Raw genomic sequence first — 25,588 nt, forward strand, 5'->3', positions numbered from 1 at the left:
TCTTTTGAGCTCTATGCTCGGCAGCACTTTATATCGTTGGCCATTGTCAAGGCGAACGCACGCGAGCAGCGCAGCAAGGCAGCTAAAGAAAGGCAGCTGAAGAACTCAAAACTCCTCCGTGAGCAACTTATATAACGACTGATTAGCCCGGAGTTTGCTTTAGTTATTCGGTCAACTCTCGACGGTCAAGCTCGCAGCGATCTCGCGACTTGGCAACCAAAAAATAAATCACAAAAGCACCGAATCGCGTTTCAAGGAACTTTAGTCCGCGGCTTTGACGAGGAGCAACCTGCCAGCAAAGTCAAGTGCAACATTCAATACCCACCGATGTGCAATGTGTGTAATCAGCAAACAGTGATCATTTACATACATGAATAAAACTCATCTCGAAAGTGAAGCGTGACTCAGCATCGATAGCCGAAAAAGGCAGGAGAACAAGACAATCCGAAAGGAAAGGATACTTTTCGGTCACTTCCAGAACTCACGACCCCAAGTTACAGTTGCAGTTGCAAGTTATTCTGGCCAAGTGAGTGTTTATTAACTTTTACCACACACACGTAATATGCGCAATGACAAGTAAGAAATTCAGAAACAGTGATCGGCAAGAAATCTCCTTCTTCTTTAAACAATCTGCTTTGAGAACAACCTTGGGTCGATTGATTACAGAATCTCCCAATCCCCATTGAGTTCAAAATAAATAATTCAAGTGCTTTCCATAGCGGTTCACTTACCTTTGGTATCGAAAATATTTTTTATTTTTAATTTTTATATCCGCAGAGTTGTTCTTCCTTGAATATTTGCTCTCAGATAACAGAAGATTTTGAACTGTGAATATAAAAAGATACAGTATTAAGGACTAAGTAGCTCTCTAGATCAATAAAATGAATTAATGCATCCACAAAGGGATCCAAAAAAAATGTTGTAATCAAATTAAAAATTTTATGTAGTTGCAGAACAAATAATAATAAATGTAAAGACAATGGCCGAATGCTTCTTAGACTTAATATTTCTCGCTGCAATCAAAAATAATGTATCCAGATTGCAGTTGTGATGGCATCCAGACATTTGCATTAATTGGCAACAGATTCATTAAGTTTCGTTGTCTTGTGCTGTCTTTTATAGATCATCTAGTCTCCCCACAATTAAAAGTGAACACAAGGCGGGCAATTAAAATAATTAAGCCCCCGATGTGGTGTGAAATCCACAATGCAACGTGTCAGAATAGAACCCACAAGCAAAGAGTGCGGGAAAAGAGATACTGGAACAGGACCGCGACCCTGATAAAAGGCGATGATGATCTGAAGAGCCAGGCTCAAGCCAAAGAACCCAAGAAAGCCAAAGACCACCGGCTGAAATGATCCATTGAGTGTCAGCTAGCTACCGTGTTGGTTGGCTAGCTAGGGTTCTTCTCCGGGGAGCTGGTATTTAAATTTGCCCGCAATAATTGCCCTGGCCATGACTGGGCTTTGGCTGACTTGGCTGTGGCTCCGGCTCCGGCTCTGCAGTTGTGGGCCAGAAAGCTAGGGAGTTGGCATCATGGCATCATCACGATGACATGACAGTTACAACACAGCCTTCGTTCGCCTGGCAGCTATTCATTTACGCAGCCTGCCAGTCGCCGTTGATTAGACGAAGCGTGCGCTTTAATTGCCGCCAAATGGCAGGGAATGGGCAAGAAAACCACGACGAAGAAAGAGAATCTTCAAGAGCCTTCGCCTTCGGCCTGGCAATTTGTCATGTGCATTTAATATTCGCCGGGCCTCGGCTTCCGTGCCTTAAAAAACAATTTGCGTTTGTTTGTCCAGCTTGTTTGTTGCAGTTAGCGTTGATTAGCCTCTGCAAAAAGTTCTCCCATTGCAATTACGGGCAACCAACATCAAATGCCACAACACCAGGTAGCCAGGCTGAGCCAGCCGAGCCAGCCGAGCCAGCTGTGTGCCTCTAGTATCTAAAGCATCTTGCACCCAGCCACTCCCCACACACTTTGGTGTCAGCAAAGCAATTTCAAATGTCTGGCCATGCGGAATTTATATGGGCTCCATACGAGACCCACCGCATTTGGGCGTTCATTCTGCCGTGAAATTGATAGATTTAATTTGACATTTGGCGCAGGTCCGCGCGTTTGTTTTTGCATTTGATTTCCAGCTTGCAGGCTATGTGCGCTTATGCTTTTTCTATTCCCTCCATTTTGTAATTTACTTTTGCGGCTGACTGTGGTCATCAATGGCTAATCATCGTAGTCGTCGAGAAGAAATCGCGAAATGGATTCTAAGTAGCGAGATTGCGACTGTGATTGTCAGGCAGAAAAACCGCTTCCGTTTCAGTTTAGCCAAGATAATTGATTGATGGACCGCCGCATTTTCAATTGCCAAGACAGCGTAGTCCATCTCTCCACGAGTTGTCCGTCTGTAAGCCTCATTTGGGCCAACAGTTTTACTGTTTGGTTTTCGGCGTGCCAAATTACCATTTATGTTTATTTGCGATTGTCAACTTTTGGGTCAGTTGGCTGTTTGGGCTGGCAATTAGCACAGATCTACCCAACAATGGTCGACGGATGGGAAATAACATAACTGTTTGGATTACTTTGCATTTGGCTTTGGCCAGCGATTAGCTCTTCTACTGTTTTGGCACCTTTTTTTGGGGCTAATGCCGCTTGATCTTAGATTGGCTTCATGATAATTTATGCACAAGATGCACGAAATTGGGTTGAGAAATTATCGAAGGAAATTGGCTGATGATATCATCAGCTGATGAGAGCAGCTTTCTACACATCGCATTTCCCCCGAGAAGATTATCTGGCTGGCAGTACAGTTTATCCCACGATTTTGCGTGGCTATATCAAACCATTTTGATCATGTGAATTACTCTTATTAAGTATACGCCCTGTTCGTCGCCTCTAGATCGCTGCCATAGCTCAAGAGGCTAATAGCATGGCAACAGCACAACAGCACAACAGCACCTGTCCATCAAAATGCTAGCTCGTTTCGCACTTGATTCGCTTTCATTGAAAAGTGTCCGATTTGAAGACATGCAGTTTGGCTAATTCGATCAGAAGTGCTGCCCGAAATAATTTGCGATTGTGTGAAAGTATTTTGCTGCCGTTTGTGTTGCCGTAATATTTTAATTGAAATTTAATCGAAAAGTAAAAAGCTTTCAAATGCTGCATTGGCAGCCGCCAGGGGCTAAGATATCTGAGCCAAGTTCACCGACAGAGACATCGACAATTGAGAGTTTCACTTTTCGCACACTCGAAATATCAATGAACCCAAAGTCCCAGGCCGAAGACAATGGCAGGAGTTGCCATCGCCTCCTGCCGCCTGCAGCCAATCCGAAATCCACAAAACCAAAAATCCGAAAATCCGAAGAGAAGAAAAATGAACCCGAGGTGGGGATAAATGACACCATAGTTTGGGCAAACGATTTCGGCCAGAAGAAGCGGCCGCCAAAAATCAGCAAGAAATAATCGTTGAAGAATTTGACTTTCGCTTCTTCGGCTTCCTTGGCCATAAATAAAAACGTCTTTCCCCTCGAAAAGCCTTGTGATTGTCGCCGATTGAATGCGCGAATACGAACCAGAGGAGGCGCAAAACGCTTTGGGTGCAACTCAAACTCAAACCCATCTGGCACGACCAAATGGCAATCGCCATCGCAATGCCAATGCCAATGCCAAGGCGTTTGTATTTACTTAAACTTTGACATTTGCCAGCTGGCTCGCTGCTCGATGGATATGTGGATGCAGTGCCTCATACATATTTGTCTGTCTGCCGCCAATGATAATGTCGAAAAGGAAAAGCGCCAATTACCTGGGAACAAAAGTAAAAGTCGGCTGAAGGATCTAGGCGTGTGATTGGGACATCTGCTAGCCAGCATTTATAAAACTAAAAAGCAGAATAAATAAATAAATTATTAAATTAACCGCAAGAACAAATTAATGTTAATCTCAATGCCAAAATAAAGACAGCAATGATGGCAGTTGTGAGAAATAAAAAAAAAGATTAGAACAGAATTAAAGAGCATACAGATCCAAGCTAAATCCAGCCGAATCGGATCCTTTTTAAATCCAATACGTGACCTCTGCCCAAGGTCACTGCAAGACGAGTAGCGCCTCTTAAGATCAGACCTCTGACTCATGGCGAAGACCTTCCATTCCAGCCCTCTCTGCCGAGTTTCTCCCGTCCGGATTTCGCTTTCAAGACTTTCCGCGAAGCCAAACAAATTTAATGACAATAATCCAATAAACGTTAAAGTCTGGGGATCGTGACAAAAATCTTGGTTGGGTGCACAAAAGAAAGCGCCGCAGACCCCTAGACCTAGCAGACCTCTACTCTATAAGAGCCTCCATCCAGGGAGGCGAAAAAAAAGCCGGTGGATGCCATTGAGTGCTATTAACATTTTGACATTGCATGCGTTTTGGTTCAGCAGTGTGTATATATAAAATAAAGAGGAGCCCAGCAGAAGATTGGGAGAGGAATTACATTAATAGGTTGGACTTCCAGAGTTAGTGGATCTTTCCTCACCGGTGGGGGAACGTGCCTGGCATTTTGGGGCACTTTTCCATTGTGCCGGCCATGCACGCCTGTCCGCCTTTATGAGCCAACGAACCACGAGTTTTTCTAGCCGCTTCTACACCCATTCAATGGCATTTTTATTATTGTTCGCTGGTGGTTGGTTTTTTTGACTGACCCCAATAGAAAGTGTTACAGTTCAATGTCTGGGAGAGGCTGAGGCTTCCGCCTGTTGTAGATCTTTCGTTCTTCGCCGCCAGCGGAAACCTCTTGTTGTTCTCAACTGCTGACGTCAGCGGCGAGGAGGGGGCAACTTGATACAGATCGAAAGTAAGAGTTGAAGATCTTGCGGAAATCTCGAGTTGATTAGAATGCCTGGCACTCCATCATCAAAACAATTTGCATTTTAAAACTGCCAAAAGAAAGTGGCCAAAACGAAACGAGCATCGGGAGCATCGAAGTCGGGCGCGTGCATTGCATAGTTAATTGTGCAAATGTTTTCAGTCTTCAGTTGCTAGTTGGTAGTTGATAGTCGGTAGAATACAGTAAAGACTGACCGGGAGAAACTTTTGCAAATTTCCAAGTTAAATGGGTGCACAGAAAGAAAAAAAATATCGATATAAAATGCAGACTATATGATGTTTTGATTTCTTGCAGACATTTTTGCGCATATTTTATGTATTCAAAATAATGTCGAAATAAATGTTGGTTATATGTACAATCATATCACATCGATCATACATTTTTCCACTGTGCCTTGTAAATGTGGTAGTCCTTAGTTGCTAGTTGAGTTATTTGGCTTTTGGCCATATTTAATTTCGTTATTTATAAGCAAATTTGCACTGCCTCGACTGGCAACCCCGGCCGCCTCCGACGACAGAAACAAAAACCGCGATCGTCGACTAGGTCAACTTTCGCTAGCATGGAATGCGAAATGCAGCAGCAGCAGCAGCAACTGCAGCAACGACAACCACTGCCACAACAACGACACCACTGTCAGCCAATAATAAAGCAAGAAGCTGGAGAAGAAGCTCTGGCTCCGGGAAAAAAGCCAAGTTCTCTGAGTGACTGAGACCCTGGCCAGATCTCTGGCTTGGTTTGCCTGGCCTGGCCTGGCTTCTTTCTTGTCGCTTCTCTGCTTTTTGGCCTGGCTTTCTTGGCTTCCTTCTTCTCGTCGCTTAAATAGTTGCAAATAAATTGTGTGGGTAGCGGTGGAAACTGGCAACAGCAAGTAAATTACTTCAATGTCACCTGCTGACGATTCAAACTCGAGATAAGCGCTCGACGTCAAGACGGATACAACATCCAACCATCCAGCCATCCGACCATCCATCCGCTGGATCCACTGCACTATACCGATCTCCCTAAGTTTTCTCTCTTTTAATGAAATTATCGCCGCATCTCATTGTTTGTCTGCCTTCCCTTGCCTCGCGGGGGTAAACATTATTTATTTAGTTTTCGTTTTCACATTAAACGTTGTCACACTAAACTCAATTGCCGCAGATGCAGATGCAGATGCAGATGCCTAGATCTGTATCACCCGTACTTTGGCTTTAAGTGGGTTTGTGGCTCAAAACCGGGCCCATTGTTGTAGGCAAATATTTAACTAATTTGCATTTGTTTGCCTTACAGATACAACGACGACCAGACCCGATCTGAAGTTTTAGAGGATTGAAGACACGAGAGCAAACAGTTAAGGTATGTGCCAAATCAAATATGGCCAGGGGTTATGTCAAGTTCAGAGTGTCAGGGTCTCGGAGTCGACAAGGGGATGAGAATTCTAGTTAAGAACCGCCAGGATTCCTGTGTATTTTAATAGGCCATCCAGTTGACACAATACAATAAATTATGCATAGGCAAATTCCCAGAACACGGAAACGATCTGGCAGAAACCATAACCGTCTTTCGATGGCACCGGAAGGTGTCTGCTTTTATAGAACGGGAAATATTTAAATTTTCCGTAAAACGAAGTGAGAACGATGAAAGAGAACCATAAAAACCGAATCCGTGGGTTTAATAGGGGCCACGGTGAAAAATGCAGCCAAGAAAGTGCTCTTGTTTGGTCATAAAGTTTAGTACCGACGCCACTCTCCAGAGGGGTTTTGTCCAATTTTTAAATGCAGGCCGTAAACAGTTTACAAAACATTAAAGCAATCAAGTTAGTTTGATGGGCAGTGGGACTTAGTGCGTTAGCAGTACGTGAAATACCCCGTAGTTAATAGAATCAAGATAAAGACGGAGACGGGATCTTCGCATCTCTTGATATTCGTCCACAAGGTCAGCCGAGTGAAATTCGTTTAAGCCCAACTCAGCTTGGGTGCATTCCAGTGCATATCATCGACCCAGTTTTGGGTTCTCCGCCAACTAGGCTGATGTTTGACTAAATAGCAAATAATTTGGCGTGGGCTCCACTCCACCCTCCACTCTCGTGGATATATGTACGTGTATCTGTATCTTCCGCCAGCTGACTGACGTGCAGACACTGCATAAATTAGCTGTCCATATAAAGCATTAAGATCTGGTATAAGAATCAGGCAAGGCATAATTGTGCAATGAATATTGTTAGCCGAGAACAGAAACAGGGAGAGGGAGCCCAGTTCGGTTGTCGTGGCTTCTTTCCTTGCCAATGTTGCATGCCGTTGGCCTGTTCCACTTTTGAGAAGCTTTCTTGCCAGCATTTTCGCGTTGCTGCCTATCGGCAGATACAATTCCACGGCCACGGCCACGGCAGCGCGAATAAACTGAATAAAGTGAATAAAATGCACGCAGAGGACCAGCGGCTTTAATATTTATTGCGTTTTAAAGACGCATTCGAAATGGAAGCGATCGCCACAAATGGCAACTGTGGCCGGGCCATAAATCTTGGCCAGTGCAAATTATATAATGCGATACGTTCTATATATAACGTGGCCAATTGGGCTACTGACTCTCTTTTTGGTGGTTATTTATGGCTCCATAGAAGTCCGGTCCGCTTCCTTTCCCAAAAGGACTTGATTTCTCTTCCTGTGGCAAATGGTGGGGATAAATACAAACACCTGAACGGCAACCTGAAACCGGAAGTCCAACTGTGATGCTGAGATATTGATTCTGATTGCCCGGCAGCAGCGAAAGATCAGCGGCCATCGAATGTGTGTAATGAGGGTTAATAAATCAAACGGAGAATTACCAGGAATTCTGCAGACAGTCTGCGGCGGCAGCGTTTGTCTGCCAGATTCTTCAGCTCTCTGCAGCTCAGCAGCTTTGCAGCTTGGCTTTTTGCTGCCTTCCTGTCTTGGCCAATTCCACTCGATGGATGCCAACAAATTAGCGCAACGTCGGCAAAGGCGAAATCATAAGGCTTGCAAAGCCAAAGCCACTGGCCAGTCATTTGGTCCGTCAGTCTATCAATCAGTCAATCCATCGGGCAAACAAACAAATCCCATTCCCATTCCAACGCCAAACTAAAATTGTTTTGCTTCTGTTTGCTTAGGCCAGTGTGCTGTTTGAGCAACACAAAACTTGTTTGTTTCCCCGCGATGTTTATTTGTTTGAATGTTTGTTGTCTTAGCTGCCGTAAGCCGCTTTTAACCCCTTGAGTGCCACATATTTAAGTGCCTGCCATTCATCCTTTGGTCCGCCTGTACCTGTTGTGCATACAAAACTTGTTGACAAATGACTGGATGGAAAGGTATTTAAAACGACAAAAGGAACGGATAATAGTTGATGAAATATAGGAAATACCATTCTTCCTTAGAGGTTTACAAAGAGTGTAAATATAGGAGGTCAAATAAAAACCAATTGCATTGCCGAACAGTAAGCTCATATTTGGAGAAGTTAGTATGGCCTTTAGTAAGAGGGCACAACTTAGAGATATTTCACCTGCATAGTTGTATGTCCAAGTAATCTTAAATCACATATCACAAAACTATCCTGTCATAACTTTTAGCACGAAACAAAAGTGTGTCGTTAACTTATCTGTGTTATCTTTAATGGGTTAATAGAATTTGTCGCCAGTTTCGTTGTGTATTTAAATTGCCCATTTTATGTGCATCTTTTGCGCCCAAACGCCAAAGCACCAAAGCACCGCTCGCAAATGGGTTAATGGCACATTCTAATCGGACCGAACACACGAAGAAGATATGGCTGAAAGTAGAGATCTTGGCCAGAATTCTGGCTTCGAGTTTAGATATTTAGATGGCAGCCGTTTTCCAGCAGCCAGACGGGCAACAATGTGAACGCAAATTGGCTTAAATGCAAAAAGCGTCGACAATTAGCTCCGCGGTCGGTGGCTCAGTGGCAGAAGTGGCAAAAGGTGGTTCGGTCGGTTGGTGGTGGCTCGATGGCTCAGTGGTTCGGCGGCTCCATTTTCTGCAGTGGGTGGTTGTTGGCATATGCAGTTTACAGTTAGTTTGCGCCAGGTTGACAGTTACGTGCGCCGACAGCTTCCACCTGCCAAGCGAACAAATGTTGCATAAATTAGCCAGCAAAACTGGAGCGGCCAATTCACATTGTTGCCTGAATGTGGACTGCTGGCAATGGATGATGATGTTGCCGCCACCATTCACAGCCTTTTGTACTTGCGTAATGCATTTTCACGCAATTTATAACCGTTTTTCCCCTTGGGAAACTGGGTCACCAGGAAAAGACCCCCAACAGGTGCAGCTCAGCTCACCTCAGCGCAGCTCAGAAATTCTTGCAATTTGCATTTGATTGAGTCGTAAATTTGCAACGCACACATGAGTTAGTATGTTGGTGGTTGGTCGGTGGGTGAACAGTTAACTGGGCATAAATCATATGACTGTGGGAGGCGCGACCGCCAAGCGACCTGATTTCCAGATTTCCAGGTCCAGTTTTCTAGCTCTCGATGATGATGATGCGACTTTGGCGTGCGCTTTTCAATTTGTTTAGATTCTTTACGGGCGGTTTTTCCTCTTCTCTCTCGGCCGTTTCGACCGTTTCCTTTTCGGGCTTTGTCGGGATTTATGTTTGACTGTCAGCGGCTATGAATCTCTCCCCCAAGAATTTCCCAAAAAAAAAGGAAAACAAAAAACGAGAAAAGCCGGCGTGACGACACGTGCCAACAGAGCATTCGATTTCGAAAAAGCATGCCTTTTCTATTGTTTTTTGCCTTTCAGTCGCCATTTAATTTACTTCTGGCCGGCTTTCTTTCACTTCTGTATAGTTGCGCCAGTTTGCTAGAATTTCTAATAGCCGGCAGCACAGAGCAACTAGCATTCATTATTGTTTGCCATTAAACGCTTTTTTATTGGCTCGAATTAACGCTCAAGTAGAATTTGATGCCATCGGACAATGGAACGCAGAATGGCCAGGTGAAGGCCGGAATACCACAATGTGGGCTGTCGGAAAGCGAAATGTACTTGGCCAGCCACATGTCCCAGAGAACTCTCTATTCTCCTCCGGTACCTTCTTGGATTCACGGCTAGCACTGCTCGCCATAAAGTTCTTTTTGTCACGTAGTTCAAATAAAATGTGTTTTTATGAGGCGATTAGTGGCCGCCGTTGTATGGGGCCTAAAGCATATCAACGGCCGAGAAAAAGTGAAAAGATCTTCAAGTGTTTATTGCCTGGCTTATGACCATAAAGTGGCTCCAGTGCCACTCGCTCTGATGAAGATTAAGATGTCGCTGATGACGTGTGTTTTTTTAATCGTGTTCCAAGTGGCATATTTACAATGGAATCTCCAAGATATTTCTGCTTCAAGGACCATAAATGATTATGAATGTCCATCCTGGGACCTTTGAAACTGATTTGGTTTTAGCTAAAGAATTCAAAAATGTGTGCCATATTCGTATGGTTTCCATAGTGTTCATCGTGGATTCCAATAACTTTTCCATGGCCAGTCTGAATGGTGAGATTTTTGAGATTGTCAATCCAAATGTTTCCGCTATATACCATCGATCGTAGCTGGAGAGAATCCACCAATCAAAATCGATATTCTCCAGTCAAAGAATGCTACCCGTGCATTTACCTATACTTTCCATGCCAACTGTCGTTCTTCAGCCTTATCAGAGGCATTTATCGAGCTGCTTTGGCAGCGAACTTGTTCTGTATCGCGCCGAGTTCCTTAAGCATTTTTCTGATACTTGTGCGAGAGCATTCTGAATGACATTATCTATAAGCTAAACAACGCAATTTGCATTGCTAAATGGCTGGGGATACAGCCCGGGATTCTGGGCGAAACACGCCCCGCATGGGGCGGCCTCAACATAACTGAGATTCCTTTGCATGTCATGAGCATTTGTGCGGGACTCCGTTACTCTGAATGTTAGATGTTAGATGTTAGATGGAGTTCGCTCTGCTCCGTACTCCGCGGTACGGTGTTCTTGCGGCCGTGGCCATGTATTTATGCGCTCTAAACATTGTTAGTTATGCAACAGGCAGCAACCAGTCCTCTCCACTTATGCGGCATGACAACAGTGCCGAGGAGAACACAAAGAAGACAACCACGAACGACAACATCAACATCAGCAGCAGCGGCAATCATTGGCGGGCATCGATGATGGCAAGGCCTACATTTCAATGTCAGCTGGCCCAGTGCTACCAATCAAGTTGTTAACTATGCAAAAGTAGTAAATTGCGAAGCGGCCAGCGCACCAGAGCACCAGAGCACTCTTCGCTGCACTGCAGCAGTGCAACAATTGTTATGAACTGAACTTTAAATAACAATCAGCCAAGTGCCGTTAAATGAATGCGACATTGTTCTGCAGTTGCAGCTCCGAGCTGAGCAATATTAATTTGCGGCCTTACGTTAAGGCTAAAATATTTGCATAATAAACGCCAACGCCTTGGCAAAAGCAGGCTGTTTATCTCCGGTTACCGCCTGCCCATCGGCCAAAAGCGCATTCTCATCGCATAAGCATTCTGAATCCCATTTTATTGGCGAGGTGGCCACGGTCATGGCCAAGGTGCTGGTGCTGGTGCTGAGCCACTGCAGTCGCTCACCTCGTACATTTCCGAAAAGTAATGGCCCGGCCAACAGTGATAATTTATCACTGGCCAGCAGCCGGACATGCGGCAAAGCTCAACGGTACTTGCTGGCCAACACAATGCCTGTTCTAGCCCGGTCTTCGGTCTTCAGTCCTCGACTACGATAGTAGACTCCAGCCGGCAGTCCGCAAGTCTTTGGACTGAACCGCCATTGTGCACCGGTCTCAATTTGTGCGCTCTTGGCCAGCACAATCAAATTGATATTTGCTGCTATATTTAGTTTATGATAATGCCGCCTCGGCGACTCCAGTGCTAATATGCTGCTTCCTTCTGGTAGAGAGCACTCATTTCTCGGCAGGCCACATTTATTATGCATGCTCAGGCTGCCTGGAATTGTAAGCCTGCAGTCAAGTTTTGCTCGTTTCTACTGAGAAAGTGTTTTTTTTTTTGCAGAGCTGCAAAGTCAATTAGCATTTGGCATTTAGTTGGCATAAATTCGAATCGAGCGATCGAAAATATTATGCCTACTGTGGGAACCTGCATACGAAACTAGAGAAATTTGAATTGATTATATTGAAAAGAGCTGAGCTGACCTTTCTCGGGCGGCCAGTAAAGCGAATCGAATTCAATTTAAACGTTTTCAATTAGATTTTCATCGGCAAATGAGTTCATCTTTTGTTTTCACTTGCCACCGAGTTGCAGAAACTGGGCGAAAAGCCATTAGCAAATTTAATAGAAACTCCGAGGCCTCAATCAATGCGCCATACACACATGGCTAGTTCGTTCCGTGAGTCTTTTGTTTATGGGCCAGACATTAACAAGGAAGAATCTTTGGAAACTAGGAAGCAGCTGCGAATGGCCAATGGCCGGGTCTCACCTAATAACTAACCAAATTGTATCTCTCTCTTCGATTGGAATCGCAGAGTAGTTTACATGATTGATAGATGGAAAACCGCTTCCAGCTACGATGCGGCGGCTGGTTAACGTTCAATTAGTGAAATTGATAGACATATCTAAGCTCGTCGGGCGGGGGGAAATCATCGGCCGTTGAAGAACCAAAAGTCAGGGAGTACGAAAAGAATAACAGAAAAACGGAAAAACTGAAAAAACAAAAAATAAAGATTTGGCTGGCCACAAATTACAGCAACTGGTTAATTAAAATGTAGCTACCCTTTTTTTGGAGCTTCGGTTACGCTCACATGAAAATTCTAAGTGCCACGAAACCACAGAACGTTTTTCCATTTCCCGACTCCAGAATTTTGAGCTAACCGCATGCCACACACACGCACGTTTACCGTTCCACCGGCGGGGCCATTCTTCTCTTGACTTTTCTGTCCACTTTGGTCAACGGCTCATTACATTTGTGGGTTAGCAGGTGAAACTGAACCGAATCGAAAAGAAAGGAAAACCCACGGAGGAAGGGCCAGAAAAGCCAAAAGGCCAAGAGATAAGAATGGGTCTGAAATCAAAGTCAATGTTTCGGCCCGCGGTGGCTTATTAAAAGCGCGTTGCGTTGTCTGCCGAGGCCTATAATTAGCATAAATTCATTCATACTAATTGCAAGTGGAAGTGAGCGTTCCGTAATGAGTTCGCCTCTGGTTTATTCTCCTCCGTGTCTTTATTTTCATCTTATTTTGCCGTTCAATCGAGCAGAAGAATGGTGGTGCGCACCACCCGGATGATCGAGGGGTTCAGGTTGCACGTTCCAGGTTCCAGGTTCGAGCCACATATTGTTTTTAGTGCAGTATCTTAAAGCATGTTATTAACATTAACGGTTCTTTCTCTCCACTCTTGTTTGGTTTTCATAATTTATGTGTGAGCCGTTGTTGCAGTCCACCAGTCGCATAAGGAGGAGGCTCTCGAGGTGTGGGCGTGGCCCTGGTTTTGCATGCATCCCACCTGCCGGCTAGCCCCGGCTCCTAATTAATTATGTAACTAACGAAACATTAAACAAGCGCCTGGCCGGCCAGAGGGCCAACGAGTTTATAAGGAAAAATGTACAAAAAGCCAGGAAAATCCGAACGAAACTCTTTTCTCACGCAGCCGCTTATTAACCGCTAAATCTTCTTCGTTGTCTCTCCACAAAATAATGAGCCACACTTTAGATTATCTCACAGATGCAGTGCGAATCTCGATTTTCTGACTGCTTTGTCTTTTTACGGCTGGCCGGTGAAACTCAACTTAACTTACTCTCTTGCGGGCGATCGACAGCCAAAACACATAAAAATATTTAACGACATGGAAATGTCTTTTTTACCTGCCTTTTTATGTAGCGGGGATGGTGCTTGAATTCACTTTCACGCCGAATAGCGGAAAATAGTGTTTTACTTGGTTATTCGCGAAAAAAGGAAGCATTCGAATATATCTTAGATATGTCAGCTATAAAGTGTTAATTGTTTCGCGCGTTTGAATGAGATTGCATAAGTGGATTAGCACAGAGTTATGACAGAGCCAAGTTACTAAGTTAATGTGTAGACGTGTCATTGACTTCTGGAAAATTGTGTAATAAAAACGATCAGTGTGTTGCTAGATTCCATATATAGCCGGCAAGAAGTACTATAGTAAAGTTCGAGGGAGTTCATCTTGGCAACAGGTCCTGCGCTTTTAAAGAGTCCAAAGAAAAGCCATAACAATAAAAGTGTTATGATCCTAACAACATTCTCTGAGATCACACGAGAAACATGCTTCATCCACTCTTTTAATAATACTTATTATCCCTTCTGACTGATCATTATGCTCAGAAGTTTGGCTCAAATATGTTCCCCTTCGGAACACATTTCGCTGTAATTTATTATGTGCTAAGCATGTAAGGGCTCATATTTCATTGGTAATAATATTAATTATCACGCCCGACTGAAAGCACCTATATAGTTGTGGTATCTGGAACAGTGCACAGCTATACACACTAGATGAAATCTGGGCCCCTGGGGTTTCAGGTGTCGGGGAGCTCCTCGGTCTCCCAGGTTTTCCCCCAGCATGGTGCCACCTACGCCAGGTCGCATCCAGACACTCTCCATCCGTACTGGTACTCCTCCCAAATATTTCCCAGGCGGCGGCGCTTTTCACACATAAAACTTCGCCCCACTGAGGGCCTCAGCAATGTTTTTGTTCTGATTGTCGGTGGTGCAACTGTTATTGTATATGCACAATAGAAAGACCCCAGATTGCTGTTAGCGCAGCTGTAGCTTTAATTAAACGCTGCGAACACACAGCGAACAAGTCAAGCAATTAAAGCTCGAACACAGAAAGACCAGGGAATGCCTCGGAATGCCACAGCATAGCATCGAAGACACAAAGTTCCGTTCCGTTTTCATTCCTGGGCGAGCAAAGCCCCCGTGGAGGAACCCTAGATTCTGCCAAGACTAACGCCAAACTAATAAAGTGCACACCAGGAATTACATACATTGCGCGTAATGTGAAATTAGTTGCCTAATTAACATTTAGCCATCTCCCTGGGGGCACAGCTTTGGAGCCCCCCGACTACCATGGCCCCATGCTCACACCGTGTACCATTTCAATTGCAGACAAAATGTTTCTACGCCGCTGCACTCTACTGCTGCTGATCTGCCTAATTGCGAGTGACGCCGCCAGCGCCGCACGCAAAACAAAGCGTCCCGTCAAGCCGGTCAAGCAGACCATTCCGCGCACCAATGTAACGCCTTCGCCGCCGGCTGTCGCCTCATCGGGTAGTTCCACACCCGCCAGCACCAGCAGCACCACCACCACGGAAGGAAGCGGCGACCAGGAGGTGGCCACAGTCGGATCTGCAGCTCTAGCCAGCGGCGGGGAGCTGCCCAAGCCTCTGGTCACGCCCATCGAGGCGCAGCCGGAGGCTAAGACGGACAAGGCACCAGCTCAGGAGGAGGAGTGCGATCCAGATATGATTGGCTTCGAGATTATTACCGGGTGAGTTCAGTTTCCAAATCAAATGCGTTTGTGCACGTACGCCACTCAGTTTAACCAAAAAGTTTGCCAATCAAGAATTGCAATTGAGCTTTAGCAAAATCCAAACAAGATTTATCAAAAACGTGCCAGCTAACAAATATTCTTATGTAGCATTGCATAATGAATGGAAAATATCACCACCACCTTTTCAAAAGTGTCACAAAACAATGAGGAGTTTCACTCAACCCAAAGCTTGCGCAACCGCCGGCATTATAGAAACTTGATTACATTTTATGGCCACTTGTTATTTTCACTTTTGCTTTTCTTCTAAAAATTTGAATTTGTGAGCGACAACACAATGGGCCGGCCACAGGTATATTCATGCTTAATGAAATGCACCCCGACATCTGGGCCAATTAACATTTCCATAGGAAGAGCAGACGAGATAACGGTGAACCCAGAAAGGGAACCGGCAATCCCACCACCACAACACTGCTAACTGGCATATGCAAATTTGTGGCTCTTTGGTTAAAACGTGACTAATCCATGACTGTTTTCCGAACTCATCGGCTGCGGCAAGTTCGTTGCCTCAGTCTTTTGTTTGAGCCGTCTATAATGAATACCCACAAGATCGCAAGAATGTCCGACCACTTTCGTTTTCCGTCGTATTGGGAATCTATTAGCGGGACCGGGACCATAAATCATCCGGCAATCTTGGAATCGATCTAATTTATAAATCATTTTCCTCGGCTTTCAGCTACGTGCTTTCGGCTCCCTCGAAAATGCTGGACACTCTGCCCGGCACGCTGATGCTAACCGACTGCTTGGAGGCCTGCCAAAATAACGAGTCCTGCAGTGCTGTCAACTACGAAACCGGATTGTGTGTGCTGTTCAAGACGACCGCCGATAAATTGCCAGGTGAGTTAGAAAGTGTGAGAATTCCAAGCGGCTGTGCTGTTTTATATTTCTTTTTTTGTGCCAAAGAAAGCTCAATAATTCAGGCGACTCAGCGAGTCGGCGACACAGCCAGTCGGCCGTTCATTCATTCATTTACTCAATTACTGAGTTCTAGTTCATGCAGGTCGGCTGCGGTTGTCGTGGCCCGGGGGCATAAATCACCCGCGTGTTCGCAAAAAAAAAAGAAAAACAGAAATAAATAAAAGCGAACCTGTACACGCCTCTTGCTTTTACGCACGACGCGGTTTTTGGCCCGGCCTGCAAACTAGATTTTTGCCTATTCTGCAGGCAAACTGGCTTTTGGCATAGTAACGCATAATTTCTGCAGCCTCAGCCTTCCCAGTCGAATCTCGAATGTCGATGCAGTTGTCGTGGCTCGCCTGATTCAGCTGACTCTGCTCCAAGACTGCTTGAGATTGGGGCTTTTGCCCGTTTCTCAACGCCTGTTACTTCGCAGTGAAGGGGCGTGTGCGTAAAACGCATAAAATACGCACAGCGCCGTTGCCTTTCCCCCTTTTCCCGCCCCTCAACCACTTTTCATTTCTCAATTTCTGCGTTTTCAGGTTCACTTTCGCGCTCGCAGTTTCCGGTTTTCACCATCTACGCACAGAAATCGTGTTTGGGCGTGCGTCCTTGCTCGAAGGCCTGGTGCATCGATCGCGTTCAAGGTTACCGCCTCCCGGAGCACGTCAAATCTAGTCAGACGGTTCTGTCGCGGCGCGACTGCTTGGAACTCTGCTTGGGCGAGACCGAGTTCACATGCCGGTGAGTGTTGGCTAAAGCAAGTTGATTCTGTGCTTTGCATTTAAATAATAAACATAAACATGATACGAAATGAATAGGCATCACAATAGAACATTTAGCAGACATTGACCTGATAACAACCCTGAACGAAAGGTTTTAACAAATTTTATTGCAGTTCAAGATTTTGACTAATAATGCTAACATTTCGAGCGGTTTAACTCGTTGTCATTGCCCTCGTTCGAACTTGCAAATCTTTCCTAATGCCTTCCGCTTACTCTCTTCCACTTCCGCTTTCTTCACTTCACTCTTCCGTCCTATACCGCTCAATCCACTCAGATCGGCGAACTATTACCGCCATTCGGGACTTTGTGAACTCTCCGACATGGACCGCATCACCTTGTCTGCTGGAGGAAGCGTGGAGCCCTACGATGGAGCCGACTACCTGGAGAACAACTGCGCAGAGGAGCCCAGCAAACTGTGCGAGTTCAAGCGGATTTCGGGAAAGATCCTGAAGACAGTGGATTCGGTTTACCAGGACATCAACACCATCGACGAGTGCCGTGATCTCTGCCTCAACTCGCCCTACAGGTACGCTACTCTTAGATCAAAATTGGAGCTCTCTCTGATAGCCATCTTAATGTAATCCTCTCCAGATGCCACTCTTACGACTACAATGATACTGGAGACATGGTCTGCCGATTGTCGCATCACAGCCGCGCCACCTTGACCGATGTGATGGATCCCTACTTGGATGTCCCCGAGGCAGCTACCTATGAACTGTCAGCCTGCTACAATGTATCCATTGAGTGCCGCTCCGGTGAGATGATCACCAAGATTAGAACGTCCAAACTTTTCGATGGCAAGGTCTACGCCAAGGGAGCGCCCAAATCCTGCGCTGTGAACGTGAACCACTCTTTGGAGTTTGACTTCCGCATGGGCTACAATGATCTGGAGTGCAATGTGCGCCAGAGCGCTTATGGCAGATATATGAACGACATAGTTATCCAACATCACGACATGATTGTCACCTCCTCCGATCTCGGCCTCGCAGTATCCTGTCAGTATGATTTGACCAACAAAACAGTGCTGAATGATGTAGACCTTGGAGTAACTGGAGAGATTGAGTCCTCCCTGAGCGAAGAGATCACCATTGATTCGCCCAATGTGATCATGAAGATCACCTCTAGGGATGGCAGCGACATGAAGAGGATCGCCGAGGTTGGGGATCCGCTTGCCCTGCGTTTCGAAATCGTGGAGCCCAACAGTCCGTACGAGATCTTCGTGAGGGAGCTGGTGGCCATGGATGGCTCGGACAGCGCCGAGATAACGCTGATCGATGCTAATGGCTGCCCCACCGACCAATACATCATGGGCACTATCCAGAAGCTGGCGCAAAATCGCAAGGTGCTGCTCTCCCAGTTCGACGCCTTCAAGTTTCCTTCGAGCGAAGTGGTCCAGTTTCGTGCCTTGGTAACGCCCTGCATTCCGCGCTGCGAACCCGTGATTTGCGACAGCGAGGATGGCGCCAGTGGAGAGCTCAAGTCTTTGGTTTCCTATGGGCGCAAGAAGAGGTCGGTGCTGAATGGAACTGATGGAGGTAAGTAGCTTTTACGCTTTGTAACACCTATTGTTCAGACTGATGATATATGGATGTCAAACCGATCCTAATGCCAAGAATAATATTTATGAAATGATGACAAGATGTTGAGCTTCTTATGTATATTTTCGATGCGATATCGATCCTTACTATAAAGTCATTTCCCCTTTCTTGCAGCCGAGTTCTTGATCAGCACACGCCACCGTCGTGATGTGGGCCCAGTGGATGATAACATACTGCTCATGCAGTCCATACAAATCACAGACAAGTTCGGGTTCCAGCCAGAGGATGGCACTACTACCCACGGAAATGACAGCGGTCCCCACGAGAAGGCCTATGCGGGCGTGGCCCAGGACAAGCTCACTTGCCTTAATGGCTATGGTAAGTTGGATGTTCCTTTCCGGGGGCTCTGTGAAAAAGCCCAATCAAGCGCAAATCAAAGCTAGCTTGATTTGCATAGACAAGCAGGAGGATCAGGAGCTGGAGCTGCCGCTGAAGTTGGAACCGAACCTGCAGTTGGACGACATCGTGTCCTCCGCGCGTCGTGAGGCGCTCAGCTTGTTCTTGGCTCGCTAATTTTGATAATGAATCAATTTTTCATCATTGCCGACTTGAGCAAGGGGCCTTAAATTAGGTTCTTCGTTGTCCAGAACGTGTTCTGTGTTATGATGCTGGAGTGGCTCGTTCTTGGTGTCTCTGCTGGCTCACGACCAGGTCACTAGTTCATCCAATGCTGAATGCTGTGCAGCAGGATTCTGCACGCCTCGTTTTCGTGCGGCGCGAAAATCTTTCTGCACAGTTGGTTGTCCATCCAGATGGCTGCTGGGTTTTCAGCTCCCGAGCTCGCAGCTCCCAAGCTCCCGAGCTCCAGCATCTCCCAAGTGTCGCTGCTTTTGTGGAGCAATTTCCAGGCCGCGTTGAAGCGTTAAATTGACAGCTCGTTAGACGGATGAAACTCCACTGGACCACCAAACATCAGGCGCACATTTCAGTCGTAATTACGCGCTGCATTTCCAGGCATTTCAAGGCAGATCAGAGGCGAGCAAACCGAAGCAATTAGAGCAACGGTTCTACCTGTGCTTAAGCTCATTTGCCGCACACATTGCCCACTGGAATCACCTGGCCAACTTGGATGTGCGTGTGCGCCCAGGAGAAGATGAATCCCGGCCTTCGTCTTTGGCATGCAGAGCGGCAATTTAACGCCGCATCCAAGACACCCTGTAATTTGTCAAAGCTTATGAGCACTTTGCATTCTGCGCCGGTATTTACTTAGAAATGGATCTTTCTCATGACTTCAACCATTTTAATGCTAACTTCATGGTAGTTCAGGAATTTAATTTCTGGCATTACTTCGAAAGTAATCACCAGGAAGATTTTCAATAATTTCGCTTTCATCAAATTATCCACAATTCAAAGTGTTTTTCGCCTAAGTGCCAGGATATAATGTCCAATATTTACCTAATCCATTATCTCCTCTCTTTTAATACATTCTTGCTATTATGAGGAATATCATATATTTCTGCTCAGGAACACACCACTTGCTTATTAGTTCCTTTAACTTTCGTGTCTTTAATATTGTTTTAGATTTTGATCCATCGTAATCTCTTTGTTTATGCGAGTCGGGAAACCATTGCTAAATGCAGATGTATATTTCTAATCTAATCGTTAATCTAGTTTAGTTCCACTAACTATTCCTGCTGGCGATTCTCGGTTATTCGGTCAGTCATAAAAAATACATCATGTAAATGAGTGACTCAGCCTCGTTCCGCGTTTATTTATGCTGATCAGCAGTTTATGTTCTAAATCAATTTTAGCTTGATAACTTTTTAGTTAGTTAATTTCTTGTTCCTTTTACGGCACAATTCCCAATAGACTCCAATGGCGATTTGTACGTTTAATGAAGCATAAATTAGCTTTTAATGCTTGAGCTGTGAGTAAATCCTTCGGATTTATGCAGCTTCGTTTTTATGAGCCTCCTTTCAGCAGATCAGCTGGCATCTGGCTACACTTTCATTATCTTGAGAGTTTTCTCAGCGCTTTTCTTCGCTCTTTGTTCTGGCTGCAGTTTCATCAAATTATTTACCATTTTGTGGGCACCGCGGTTTACTTATTGCCCCCGAAACTCCCACAACTTCGTGGACCGTTTATAGTAATTGTTATAATTTTGTATATTTTCGTTGATCCCTCTTTGGTTACTGTTATTGTGGTCTTCTTGCTGCGATGGAAAAGCTGGATACAACACATAAATAAAAGTCTCAAGTGCGTGCACTTTGTTATTGAAACTCATTCAAGTCATGGAAATCATGATGATGATGATGATGACGACGTTGTGGCTCTCGGTTTGTTTGTTGATTTGTTTTCGGCTTACTTTTTATGGTCATTTGAGCAGCGAACAACCACAACAATGTTACCAAGTAATCTCTGATAGTCATCTGGCATGTCGTCGACGCTGTTGCTCTTAAATTCTGATTTCGTGAACTGGACACAAACAGCAGAGGCAGCAACGCATGCAAGTTGAGCACTGCAGCTCGACTTTGAGTTTGAGTTTGACTTTGACTTTGGCGGCACTTTCACCCGATTTCTACCGGCTTCGGTTCGGTATTTCGTGTTTCCTTCGCTGCAGCCCGGGCTTATTTATGTGGCATGTTGCACTGTTAAGAACCCAGGCGAACGGGGAAACATGCGATGTCTAGGGTATAGAAAGTGAAGCCACAGCACAGCGTCCAAGTCCAAGTCCCAGTCCGAGTTCGAGTCCGAGTCCGTGCCGAAATATGCAACTCATGCATTAAATTGTCGTTGTTTTATTTCTCATTGTTTTTGTTTATCTTCAACTTGTTGCTGTCAAACTTGGTCACTTGGTCACTCTGCGTCTTGGGACCTTGGAGCTATGTTCTTCTTTTCGCTCCCCTACTTCGGTTTCAGTCCACAACGAAGTGGGTCAAGTGGCGCCCACTTTTGTTTTCTGTGATAACCGAACCGATCTGAGGTCACTTTTGCCTCGTATTCCACTCGATCTGGTTTTCCGCCCATCGAAGCGATCTTATCGGCATTTCGCCGGCTATCCGCAACCAGTTTCCGTCGAAACTCTTCGAACTAGATCGGTAACTCGAGATAATCCCCTTGATTTATGGCGATAAGAGGCCGACTTCCCTTTTTAAATTGCTCCAGTAGCAATCTGGAGCAAATTCTCGTTTTCTAATTCTCAAAAGGCTTGGGATAAAGAAAGATTAATGTTTTAATGAAATCAAAATTTGGTGCTTGCCCTCTTTTGGGATGTGAGACAGCTTTTTCACGTCATTCCCACTCTGACTTGTAAGAACCGAGAGTCATAGCCATTTTTATATTCTTTTTTTCAGGACTTATCATGGCCGGAGCCCTATTCCTGTTGGCCCAGTTGAGCATCTTCGGCATCTGGAAGACAGTGCAGCGTCGCTCCAGCAAGGAGCGCTACCTGTACCAGCACGAGCCCACGCCCACCATCACCTACGGAGCGCCCACCATGCTGTACGGACCACCACCCAACTCCTCCGCCGGATCTTCGGCCTCGGGAGCGTCGTACGGGGGCAGTGCCAAGGACACGCTGAGCAAACTCTACGACAGCGGCATCAACGGGCGCTACGGACAGCAGTTCTAGGGGAGATCTGGGTGGCTCTCGCTGTTTGCCGGGAACACTTAGCTGGGAACAAACGCAATATGCCTCGAAAGCTTCAAAAGATTCGATGAGACTTGAATAGAAAATATTCGCCTAGCAGCGACACATGAAATCATTGAGAACCCTTGATTAATCCAGCCTAGACTAAGTCTACGATTAGTTTACACTGGGAGCTCTGACTCCTTTTTTACGATACAATAGAATGCGCGCTTTTAAATGCACTGGACGACGAGATTCCAGCATTTTAAATCGGCGCATTGCCAAGAAAAGAACGGAAATTCAAACCGATAAATTCGAGTTAGTTTTTAGAGCTACAATCTCTCTAGCGAAAGTTAGGCTAATTATAAGTTTAGTGAGAAATCTGCTTCATGTCCTCGAGCGTAATGCATTTATAACTATACTATTTATTATTAACTATATTGCTGCTCTCAACCCGCATTAACCCGCAAAGTTTGCCAAATAATTTTGTATCAAAATGTTTTGCGCCAGGCTTCTGTGCAGGGCGGCATTTCCAAATTTCCGAGATCCCATCAGCCCCCTTAGCCTAACTGCTATTTTTCGAATCATACTTCTTATTATTTATTAGCCGAGACGACAGGCGGTGCTAGTTATTAGGAACTTCTGAGAGACTTGGTTTAATCTCAAGAGAAAAGGAGACGAGGAGTAATAAACGTAAATTTAATAAACGAATTGTACTGATTAAGTAATGCAATAAACTTTACGCCTAAATAAAATATTTATTAATAAATGTCTAAACATAACTATAGCTGTCTGTTTTAATTGGCGAGAGAAAGAAGGCACATGCCAGCGCAGGTCCACTGAATTTATACATTAATTACGGTGGCTGGGCAGGCATGTCGAAATTTATTAGCGCTTTGATTAAGTAAACAGTTTTCCGTAGCCCAGACCACTTCCCATTAGCATTTGGTCGACGAAACTCGCAGAGCCGCCTAACCAACGAAATTGATGTTTGTCAAAGCGAAAGACAACCAAAGAAATTATGATAATTTCACGGCACTTTGAGCAGGGCCCACATATGCGGCACCCATGGATATCTTGCAGTTGGGGGCCGTTCCACAGAAGTGTTAATCAAATTAAGAGGCGGCATGGCATCGAGCTTAACCAGGCGTGTTACCATCTCTTTAACGCTCCAGCTACGCACGCCATTATAGCCATTCTCTAAATCGTACGATTTAGTGGGCCACATCAAAACTTCTGAGCCACCGAAGGTGTCGATTAATCATCAGCACGTTGAAATTGAAATGTGCGAAAACCCGAGTATCGCCCGAGACGTGTGCCGCCTTTTCGAATGAAGATGTCTTCCACTGTCTCCACAGTGGAGATGGAGACTCCATCTTCATGGCATGAAAGTCAGCCGCCGCGTCCCTCTACCACTGGCAAGGTGTTGGGAACGCATGTGCGTCGGGCCCCACGTTGAATAAAACGCCCCTATTAAGCTGCAGTTAATTGAAAAATACTGCCGTATCCGAATGCCGGATGCTCTGCAATAATCTGATGAAATGAATCCATAGAAAAATGGGTACTGAAAAGTATCTATCTAGTATCTATCTTCGTAGCGAATATACCCTTGATAAGTCTTAGAGTAAACCATCGAAGACACGCGTTGACAATTTTTATGGCCGGTTCTGGTGCGTATTTGGCTTGGACACGGCTATGGAGTTTCCAGATGTAGTTGGAGATGGAGGTACAGCGATGCCGCAGCTGAGCAGGCGTTGTCCAGTCGATCCGGACCAACGCCGCGTGAGCCTTTTGCTGATGGTTTTGGTTTTTCTCACCTCAGAGCAAGCCTAGAGAACGTGGCCAAGTGTGGGCTTATTGGCGTTGACAGCTATGCAAATGCTTGGCCATTAAGTCGTTGACTGTTAGCAATGGCTTTTAATTAGCGGCTTGACTTTGGCCCGGCCCGGGATGGGGATGGTCCACAGCACGGCCAGAATGGGCGCAAATTCCAGAGACAATGGCGTGGCGACACCTACACCCGTTGCCACTTTGACACTTTGACCATTGAGGAGAAGAAGGCTTGCTCGCATTTTGCCAATTTCCATACATAAAGTTCGCATTGAACACCCTCACGCTTCGTGGTCATTTGCATTTAAATGCCATTGCCATTTAGCTTGGCTTGGGACTTGCATTGGGATTGGGCTTCGGATGGGATTGGATGAGCTGAAGATCTCGTTTGCAGCACTTCCTTTTCCCATTCGGGTTGCTTTTCTAGCCATGTTGGCCTGCTCACGATTTCTGCCTCTTGGCCTCTGCTTTTGTTTGCTTTACAGCTGCTCGCTTTGATTGAAAAATTATGCACTTGCCATGGCAATGGGCATCGCCAAATTTCGCCTCCAATACGAGAAGGAGAAGTCGGGGAGGAAATGTAAAGCCCGCCGATGAACAACAAAGCCAAAGAGAGACCATCTCCCAGTGGGTATTTTCGAATACTCTTCCCGGACAAAATTAAAATAAGATGAACATTTCTACCTTGAATTCAAATCGCAAGAACTTTTCGTATGTTTGAAATATATATAGAGTTAAAATTATTTTTTTTTTGATTGCATACATATTCTGACGAAATCCGTACTATCATTTTTCCTTTCCTATCGAATTGCCCAACCTTCCTGCCAGGGCATTGAGACAGACTGACAAAGCTGGAATCTAGCACTTGAAGCGACGAGTGGCAAACGTTTTCCCGTTTACCATTTTCCATTTTCCGATACCAAAGTGGCAAAAGCCTGAAAGCGAGGACGGTGGCTGGTTACTTTTCATTTCGCCAACTCCAACTCCTTTAGCTTGTCCTGCTCATTAGCAATTGCCCGGCATGGCAGCCAAACAGCTGTCCCTGTTAGCCAGTTTTCACCTAATTAAGCAAACAAAAAGCAAACGTGTGGGAAACTGGTCGGGGAGATAACTTTCCCCGCCCCAGAAAACACACGCCCATGTCCCCGAATATATCCCACAGGCTAATGCTAATTGCCACGAACATGGGGCTAAGTAGCCAATGGAATGCAGCCGAAAACATTTGTCTCTAATTGCGGTTCAGCCCAATTGGGCAGGCGAAATTAAATTAAATGCAGCCGAAAACAAACAAGCGAGGCAGCCAACCCCGAGATGCCCAGGAGAAGCTGAGAAGATTCCGCGGCGGCCACAACAATTTGTGCAAAAATACAAATTGGAACATTTGCGGAGGCGCAGGCGTGTAGTAGGCAATACTGTGAGAATTTATGGCCCTGCTCTGGGGTCACTACCGGGATAACATCTGGCTGGCTAGCTGGTTGGCTGACTGGCTGGCTAGGCCCAACTCGGAGGAAC

General features: G+C 45.5%; 1 protein-coding gene and 1 long non-coding RNA gene across 2 annotated transcripts in view; one reads left to right on the forward strand and one right to left on the reverse strand.

Moving 5' to 3' along the window:
- LOC6730344 lies at positions 1-23,028 on the forward strand. Its single transcript, XM_016177909.3, has 9 exons — positions 1-526; positions 6,138-6,203; positions 14,957-15,338; positions 16,075-16,235; positions 16,838-17,039; positions 17,355-17,606; positions 17,672-18,615; positions 18,793-18,996; positions 21,972-23,028. Exons 3-9 carry the CDS (start codon positions 14,962-14,964, stop codon positions 22,247-22,249), a joined length of 2,418 nt encoding a protein of 805 aa, XP_016037112.1. The 5' UTR covers positions 1-526; positions 6,138-6,203; positions 14,957-14,961; the 3' UTR covers positions 22,250-23,028.
- LOC120284945 overlaps positions 756-25,588 on the reverse strand; it is a 27,630-nt gene continuing 2,797 nt past the window's right edge. Inside the window, exon 2 of the long non-coding RNA XR_005544162.2 lies at positions 756-825. This is a non-coding gene — a long non-coding RNA (uncharacterized LOC120284945). The remainder of the gene's footprint in view (positions 826-25,588) is intronic.

This window comes from Drosophila simulans, chromosome 3R, assembly GCF_016746395.2.
Source record: "Drosophila simulans strain w501 chromosome 3R, Prin_Dsim_3.1, whole genome shotgun sequence".
Lineage (NCBI taxonomy): Eukaryota > Metazoa > Arthropoda > Insecta > Diptera > Drosophilidae > Drosophila > Drosophila simulans.